Source organism: Morone saxatilis, unplaced genomic scaffold (assembly GCF_004916995.1).
Source record: "Morone saxatilis isolate NCDOM2014 unplaced genomic scaffold, NCSU_SB_2.0 Contig20, whole genome shotgun sequence".
Classification (NCBI taxonomy): Eukaryota; Metazoa; Chordata; class Actinopteri; family Moronidae; genus Morone; species Morone saxatilis.
In genome coordinates, this window is record NW_023339763.1 from 467,463 (window position 1) to 477,074 (window position 9,612).

At 39.9% G+C, this 9,612-nt stretch overlaps 1 protein-coding gene across 1 annotated transcript in view; it reads right to left on the minus strand.

Annotated features, from left to right (window-relative positions):
* Positions 1 to 7,975: 7,975 nt before the first annotated feature.
* slco2b1 (solute carrier organic anion transporter family, member 2B1) overlaps positions 7,976 to 9,612 on the minus strand; it is a gene marked incomplete in the record, with an annotated part of 34,179 nt that continues 32,542 nt past the window's right edge. Inside the window, 3 exon segments of the mRNA XM_035666438.1 lie at positions 7,976 to 8,426; positions 8,662 to 8,782; positions 9,072 to 9,136. Of these exon segments, the coding sequence (XP_035522331.1) occupies positions 8,231 to 8,426; positions 8,662 to 8,782; positions 9,072 to 9,136 (382 nt within the window).

Consider the following 9,612-nt stretch of genomic DNA (forward strand, 5'->3'; position numbering starts at 1 on the left):
TTTTAATCTGACACACAAACACACTGACGATACCAAAAGATTGTTTTTTAAGAAATCAAATATTGTCATTTGTGTGAAACGAAATAAACACGACAATAAAACAAAACATGTCTCATCAGATTTGGTGTTTTTACACAACCAGATGTAAAAAATAAAGATCTGATTAAAGAGTTGGTTTAAAACATGCCAGCAGCCACTGGTCAGATGGTGGATGTTCCTGCTCTCAGTGTCTCATTTTGACATCCTCAGAACGAACTCCAGCGCAGTTTCTCTTGAAAGAACTTTCACATTGGATGATTGTGCAGGACACGACTCAGTGACAGCTTTTTGTTTGAATACCAAACATAGTCACAGACGTTTAATCTTCAACAGACTGAACGAGGAGTCTGGTCTCATTTCACAGTGAAAAATAAACTTTGGGTTTTTAACATTAAACCATAAAAAATGGACAATAACTAGTTACGCATAATCATTCTGTATCTTTTATCTATCAATTTCATGTTCAAAAAACACATGAATTTCACATGTGACCATATATACATGTAATTTTGCACATGGTAAACGTGGTATTGGAACGTGTTTGTGGTGTCAAGTGTGAAGCCCATGTAAAATCCTGTGTGAAACCTATGTGATCGTTGTGATCACATGTGGGAAACATGAGAAATTCATGTGTTTCTTCTGTAAGGGACAAATGAGAGGTTCTGCCCAGCAGATTAGTGTAATGGCCCTCTGCAGCCAGCAGGGGCTGCCAGCACGCTGTTAATCCAATGTTATGTTATTTAACTCATGAAGCAATCTGTAATAACAGTAGTGAAACTGTCCCACTGTTATTGCAGACACTGAACTCTCCACAGACAGGGTGGATGGTTAGTGAATGTTCAAATGTTTTCAGCCACTCAACTGATTAATGTTGTTCTTTTAGTTTGTAAGTGAAGCACATTTACCACTTATATATACATATATACATATATTTTACTAGCGTTTGACCGGTGCTAATTTTGTGCCGTGTGTGCCCTCGGCTCCTGCTGCCCTCCTTTCTCTTCTCACTCCCTGCAGGTGCTCCTCATTAAGGAGGTGGCTGTTATTTGACTTGAGAAGCAGACTTCTTTTGCTCTTTGTCTTTGTGTTTTATTCTTTGAGGATGGAGGTCTGGTACTCACTGGTACTGAGTGCTGTCACTTCTGATTTTCAGTCAATAAAGTCTGGAAACTGCTCTGCGTGTGTGGCAATAAGTCCACCCTGTTTCATTGTAAACATCTGTTGTCGCTCATGTCCATTGTGTTGTTGCTTTTGCAGTTGGTTGATCCCTCTCAGCCACCGTATCCACTGTGTGGCTGGCCCAGACTCCCAGCGTCTGTTGATAAATGGCATTACTTAGTAAAACTCACCTCTTCTGTTAAGCAGTGTTTATCCTGGGGCTTATGGGAAATGGTGTTTGTTAAATGCAGCTGAAATAAACAGTTATATTAGATTGTTGTTTACTACCTTATGTTAAACATTCGAAGTGAGCCACACGTCATACTGGTCGGACTTTTAGCTATTATAACTGTTAAAAATGTCAATGGGATTTTGAATGAGGTTCACTGTTTTCTGTTTATGTTTTCCCAATCGGACAGACCGGGTGCTAAAAGAAAGCAGCATATAGACACATTAACATCAGATATGCACATTATAACCAGCAGGGGGAGCAAATAACACAGGTGGATGTCAGATAACCAGCTCTAATCCTCAACCCTTAAAAATCCCAGGTATCTACAATTAAAGTATTTATCCTGCAGGCGTATATTTGTTCTCAGACTGAAGTCAGTGAGCAGACACAGAAGCAGCTGCTCAGTTTCTGATCCTTTCTCCACATGTGAAACACTTCCTGCACAAGAATATTTTGGCACAGCGAGTGTTGGCAGTCACTGACAGCAAAACTGATTTTCCATACTTCAGTACTGACACATTCTTCTGCACACAGTGAGGGAAACTTCAAATGCATTGACACAAAACAAGAAATAAAAGAGTATGAAATCAACAGAATGAGGATCTAAATCAGGAAATGTCTGATCGATTGAGTAAAGAAAGAAGAATGTGAAGAGCTGATTATTTGTGCACATGTGTTCTTGATTTTCCTCGGTCAGAGATTCCTCAGGTTTCTGAAACGCTGAACTGACAGATGGGTAAAAGAGACACAGAAGAAGAGTTGGACTCTCAGAGGACGCAGAATTTTAGAGAATAAAATAAAATGTATTGATTTAACCATACAACAGGAAATGTCTTCATCCTTATACTGTACAACACAAAGCTGCATAACAGTTTGTAGTTCCTTCATGCAACCATATAAATAATCACATTTATAGAATAACATAAAAGAGCATTAAAATATATTAAAGTAAAATAAAGCAATATATACAGTTATTTACATCCATATATACAGGAAATAATTCTGCAGGTCATCTTTTGAATGTGCGTCTGGGTTAATGTAAACAGAAGCAACAAGACAGTAATCATAGTACGATTTAATTTTCACATAGAAACAGACAGCGTCCATTCAGTTTGACTGCAACCAAACATCATCGCTGTAAACACATTCCGCCTCTCCAGGATCCAGGATGTGGATGGAGCAGGTCTCTGTCAGCATTGGCTCCCATCCCGATCCCCTCCTCTCCTCTTGGGGCGACAGCACTGCCTACCGCCCACTGTTGGAAGGGCGGGTGGAAATAACATTCAGATGACAAAAACACTTTGATGCAAAATTTAAGTACTTTCTGAGTCATTTGTGCAGAAATAAGAAATAACTAATACAGGAAGGAAATACACAAGATCTGCAAAAACCACAGAATTAGAGGGTGACGATCACAAAGCCTTATATTAATATATATATTACATTAGCTTTGGGCTCCGTAAGTACTACCTTTATTGAACAGTCAGGTTTCTGTACACCTCAGTCTCCACAAGAGGGAGACAAACACTCAGTAAAAATCTTCAGGTCTCCACAACAGAAACCAGTAAGACCAGATTCTTCGGTCATAAAATCATCAGTTGAACCTCAGCACTGCAGTGGTGGTATTTTCAAAATAAAAGTTCAAATCAGACGACCTTTGTAGTTGCTGATGCTCAGACAGGAAGCTGTGCGTCAGTAAAGCCAGTGAAATGAGTCCTGCCTTATGTGGAAATATTCCTCAAACTCTCATTTGTCACTTTCCACATGAGTGTGGGGATTTGAACCTGTGACCAGTGTTGCTCAACATTCAGGAGGAAACCAAGTAATTGACAAAAACACAGGAAGCCTGCTGAAGTCTGAGGGTCAGAGGTCTGCTGGAGGAAGGGGGGTATTTAAAGAAGCCTGAACCCTCACAGACCGAGCTGACGCCACCTGGTCGGTGTCTGAGAGGCTGTAAGGCCCCAGATGGTGAAAAAAATATGACAGAATCTTCTTCTCAAAACATGTTTTATCTGGTTTATTAATATTTATCTTTATTTGGGAGTTTTACTGAATTTTATTTCCGTATTATTTTATTTTCCTGATTTATTTGTTTCAGTCCTGAAATATTTTAATCCTGGTTAAAACACTCACACACATTGTTTTTGTAAAATGCTGCATAAATATAACATAATACTGTTTAATATTATTATATTATTAAAACATGTTGTGTATCCTAAAAGTGTGAGTTTGTAGCCTATTTCTTTTCTTTTCTTACTTTCTTCATGGCAAAGTGTAACACTGAGGAGGATACTGTCAGAAATGGAATATAATATTCATAGGCGTGTTTTTTTGGCCACAGGTTGAATTTGGTTTAATTCATGTTACACCCAAATCATACCTTAATGGTTCATTAAGAGACTGAATGCAACCTCTTTTTGCTGTGCCTTCATATTTCTAACGTTACTGAGTCTATGTGACAAATAAAAGTCTTGAACGGTTTAAACAACAAACTCACTTCCTCTGTGTTTGGTTGTGGCAGCAGACTCGTGTCTGTCTGCTGAAACAGACCTTCAAACGGTTTCCTGTCTCTGTTGGTCAACTCGTTATATCAGTTGTTCATAATGAATGATGACTGTTTGTGTTTAATGATCCTGAACTGAGTGGGAGATGGTTCCTGTTGTTAAAATCCACAGACACACAGTAACACTAAGTAACTGCTCCAGAACGGCCGTCGGATGTTCGGATGAATGTGCAACGTGCCAAACAGAGAGTCTCCTGTTTTACAAGTTTCCACAATCGCACAGATGATCAAGGTGGTGTTATACAAATAACCAGAGCCATGATTATTTGTTTCTGCCTTGTTAGTGTTATTGCCACCAAGCAAACTTCTATCTGCCTCTGAGCATTCAAATGAAACTTTATTGACAGTTGTCAATAGCCAGAACGATCTGCAGGAGCTGATCTACACGTACAGCGTGAAACTCACAGACCATTTACTCGTACAGTCAAAACGAAACAACATTTCTTAATGGATAAAAACACCAACAGAATCAAGGTCAGGGTCGTGTTAGGGTCGTGCAGAAAGGATCAGATATTGATCAGCTTTATTTTAGCTGTTAACGATCCATTAAAACTGTTTTCAGATCAGCCCTGATTCCGACCCTTATCAGGACATCCCTCATTATAAACCCTTTGTTAAATCTTCATTGTTTAAATAGCTGCTGTTTCTCGTTTCCAGGAGCTGAAGGAATCAGATTTCTGTGGCGAGACGAGTGTAGCTGCTGAGTAAAGGTGAGTTGTCATTGTATAGTGTGTCGTAGCACTGAAGCATTACAGAGTTTTGCACATCGAGGGCAAAGACTGACAGTTTGTGTGAGCAGTCGACGCGTTTGAGCCTGCAGCAGAAAACAAGTTAAGGAGTTCTTGCTGCTGCAGAGCGGGCACCATTTTTCTGCCGACAGCGACTTTAAAGATGCTGCCTGGACTTGTCTCTGTGTGTCGTGTGTTGTATTTGGCTCTTCAGCCTGAATAAATCTGTCAGCGGGTCACAATTTCCTTCCAGGAAACACAATCAGAAGAATTTAAGATGCTTCAAACCAAAGAAAGTGGCACACAAGTTGAGGAAATTCATAATTTAAAGAAGAAATATAAATGATCATAAATCATTATTAGTTCATTTTAAAACAATATAACAGTTTTCTCAACTTTTTCTCTTACAGTGTTATTGAAACCAACTGAATACCACTCGCCTTCAAAGTGTGTCAGAGAAACTGTGGTGGCTGTGAAATTTGGCAAAATTGTGAAAATAATTTTGAGCTGTAAATTTATTTGCTGGTTTACAAATGAACTGAAGTTAACTGAAATTATTTGAGCTGTTATATTTCTGACCTGAGAAAAGACCCCTTTGGTGGATCCACAGTCCAGGATCAGGACTAAAGGAGACTGTTGGAGCTAAATCTGTTTCATCTTTTAAATACCACTTTAAACATTTTATAATCAGGCTTTTATTTCACTTTAAATAATATTTCCTGTGATTTATTTTATTTTGTTATGATTTTTTACATTTTATTTCAGCACACACTGCTGTATCGTGTGTGTTGTGTTTTTAGTTTAATATCTCTGATTGTTGCTGTGAGTTTGTTTGTATCTGTTTACCTCATATATTCCTCTTAATCCTTCTTCTTTTCTTCTTGTCAACTGTCATTCTTTATTGTTACTGGTTTTGTGTGTATGTAAAGCACTTAGTAGTAAACAGTGGTATACAAATAAAGTTATTATTATTACAAGTGTTAGTATAAGTATTACTAAACTCACTCAATGAGTTGATTGAACTACAGTACATTCATTCAACTCTTCATTTTAAAAAGTCAAAAGACTTCAAGTTAGAAGAAGAACTCACATTAATGAACTTGAAATGAATAAAAACCATATATTTACATGAAGTTAGTGGAAGGTTTCACTAAATTCCTGTATTTTACTTCAATAGTGTATTTCCCTTTGTTTTAATGACCTTTCTTTATTCATGTGCCTTTTTAGGCGCCTTTTTTGACATTTTATATAAGAATACATGTTTAATCAGCAACACCTAAAGTACCAAAAGGTATAAAGTTTATTATTTTTCTCATTTTTGTGCACAACATGGCTCAGTTGTACAGTTAAACTACATTTTACAACATTAAAAAACATATTTATAAAACAAACAATAGTGAAGAATTTACAAAATAAAGCAACACAAAACAACATTCAGCAAAGTAGCTCTGAAATATTTGGTTAAACAGAAAACACAAATATATATCAGTAAAAACACATTCTTATAAAACGTTCTATTAGTTGGATTTTTGTGATTCATGTTAAAAAGCTGCTGCAGTCCGTCAGTAAAAACAATGATCAAAACAAATTGGTTAAAATATGTTTTTATACATTTTTGTCGCTTAAAAATATATGATTGTTTTTTTTTTTAAAGTAAAAGCATTTTTAATATGTGTAAAAAAATACAACAGAAACTGCAGCAGATAAAATAAAAACCGAGTCCGACTTCCATAAGATTCATGTTTTTTTTTTTATATCATCTGATTGGCTACAGATAATTAGAGTGATTGAAATCAGCCCTACAGATCACAGTGTCCTGACTCGTAGAGAAGCTGGGAGTGTTTGTTAGAGGAGGTGCAGCTTATCATTCACCTTCAGCACCAGATTGAACTGTTTGGGCTCACTGCGTCATATAAAGTGTACAGTATGCGTCACACAATATACGCATCAGCTTATATACGAACAGTAATCACAGTGGAAATGTTCAGTAGTGAAAAGTAACAAAGTGCATTTACAATTTTTGAGGCATATTGTACTTTTTACTGAACGACATTTATTTAGATTTAGATTCATAGATTCAGATAGATGAAGCTAGTAGTGTATAAAGTAGTTCAAAGGAGCTGCAACATGAAAGTAACACTTTCACAGTATCAATAATCATAATCCAATTTTTTGATGTATTAATTGTGAAATGGCTCATTTAGCACAATGAATATTTGTACACTGTGGTTGCTGTTTTTTATCATTAAAGGTTCTATATGTAACTTTAATTTAACTGTTGTTAAACAGCGCCACCAGTGGCCGATAAGTGTACTGCAGTCAGCGTTCTGTTGAGAGCATCATCCTGGGCGTCGGCCAAAAGAGACAAACTGCCCAAACGCTGGAAAATAAATGACATAATACGTACGTTGGTATTATGGATCACGTTAGCTGGGGGAGCTGAAGTTAGCCAACTAACATATCCACTCAGATAGGCTAGTATGCTGCTAGTGATACTGTTAGCAAGCAAGGAACCTAACATTAGCCAGCCAGCCGACAAAGTAACCTGCAAACGGATCGGCAGTGGATGAAGCTAGCTAACAGTGCTACTCTAGCTAGCTAACAATTAGTCCGCATTAACAATCAAGCTAACATTATCCAGCTAACAGCACAATCAGACAATATGTTCCACTAGCTTAGCATTAATGTTAGCTTTGACTTTGGACTCTGTGTTGGACTCTGTGTTGGGGACTCTGTCGTTTGCTGGACCTCCGCGTTTGAGCGCGTGACCCATGTGTTGGACTCTGTGTTACTCTGTTTGCACCTGTTTGGACCTGTTTCGACCTGCTGTGCTTGTCGGACTCGGTGTTGCGGACCTCGGTGTTTGCGCACTCGTGTCTGTGGGACTCGTGTTGTGGACTCTGGTCTGGACGCTGCCTGGACGCGTTATGACCTTTTGCGCTGGACTCTGGTGGACCCTGTGCTGCGCGACGTCTTGCTTGGCTCCTGCTGTTGGACTCTGGTGTTGCTGAGCTGTGTGTGGACTCTGCGGTTGGAACTCTGCTGCCTGGACCGTGGACTCTGTGTTGTGACGCGCGTGGGTCGTGACTCCTGTTCGACGTCTGTGTTCAGGACCTGGTTTGGACCTCTGTTGGACTCGTGTGTGGACTCTGGTTGCACTCTGTTGTGGAGACGCGGCAGAAGGCTCTGAGCCATCCAACAGGTCACCAACCTTTTACCCGTCATGCCCTCAACCATACTGCAACACACTAGAGATCAGCCACAGGCACAGAGAACAAAGCTACACTACAACCCCTGCGTTCACTGTCTGCTCACACACACTGACACATAAAATCTTACATATGGAACTTTAGAATACTTCTTCCACCACTGAAAATGTTAGCAAAGACTGTAATATTTGTATTGGATGTAAGAAATGTAATCTTAGCCTTGTTATACAGGCACTCGACACACTGCTTTGGTAGCATCGCAGCTTCCCGTTCAGCCTCTCTGATTCTTTCCTTCTTCGCCTCAGGTCTTGATGCCGTTCGCTTCTTTCTCTTTGGACAAAGCGATCTCCAGTGTTTTCTCCCTGTTCACCAGCTCGTACCCTCCTTTGCTTTCCGGCTGTGGTTCCTGACTCCTGGCCCTCCTGCGCAGGACCACGATGGTCAGCAGGAAACAGAGCAGCCCCCCGCACACGAAGACCACCTGCATGCCCAGAAACCTGCACACACAAACACACACAGGTGGTCATGGTCTTTGTTGTTATGGTGTTTGGGGCGCAGGTTCAAGCTAACGTCTGAGGACAACCCAGGACTTTCCAGGGTCGAAGCCACAAAAAGTTACTTCAGTATCGCTATGACTTCAGACTCAATGTATGCCAGACCATGTACCCCCCACCCCCTCCAGAGAAATCAACCCAGTCTGAACAGGGCTTCAGGTGTGTTTGTGTGACTCACCTCTGTCTGAAGCGATCCAGGTTGTAGTACAGACAGGAAGTCTGCTTACCGCACTTTTTACCCCACAGGATGCAAGTGGAGTCGATGACACTGCCATACAACACCGGGCCGGGCATGAACGCTACACACACACACACACACACACACAGATTTATGATGGATGAAAGGATGAAGGACATTTCTTGTAAGCAGCTGACACAAGACCTTTTCCAATAACAGACATTCCCAGCCAATCATAACAGTGGAATATAAAGAGATCTTATTTGTTTGGTTGGTTTTATCTGTAACTTTTATTAAACTGTCACTAACAGCGCCACCAGTGGCCGCTCAGTGTACTGCAGTCAGCAGCAGAAACTGTCCCTTGACTGAAAATGTCTTGCTCAAGGTGCCGAGGGAAATATGTGACTCACCGAGCACTCTGAACAGCATGTACTGCACTCCCACAGCAAAAGACTTGTCCTCCGTGGGCACCGTCCTGCAGCAGAGATACAAACATCACAATCATGGGGAAGATGTTGACAGTGTTTATTCTCTGTGTGTTTGCTTTGGTGACAGGCTGAAACAGAGCTGAGGTAGAGGAGGAGGGTAGAAGAGGAAGGTACAGGAATGCTGCAGATCATGACAGTTGACAGTTACTATGTCAAAATACAGGCATTGTATTATGTCAGGCTTCGGTTTATTTGTTTTAGTTGTTCTGCTTCAGAGGTTTTATAGAATCAAAGCTGCAGATGTGGCGTAAGAATCATCGTGTTTTCATCCAGTGATCCATGCTGCTAGCTGAAACTAGGGCAAAACGGTGGATTGTGTGTGAAACATGTCAACAGTGCTCGTTGTAATGTCTGTTTAATGGTAGAAATACACTGAAACATCTTTCCGTACAACATGGACTTAAACTGCAGGAAGCTGAGTATTTAACATTTAAATGCTGAGAAATAAGATAAAGATGTTGGG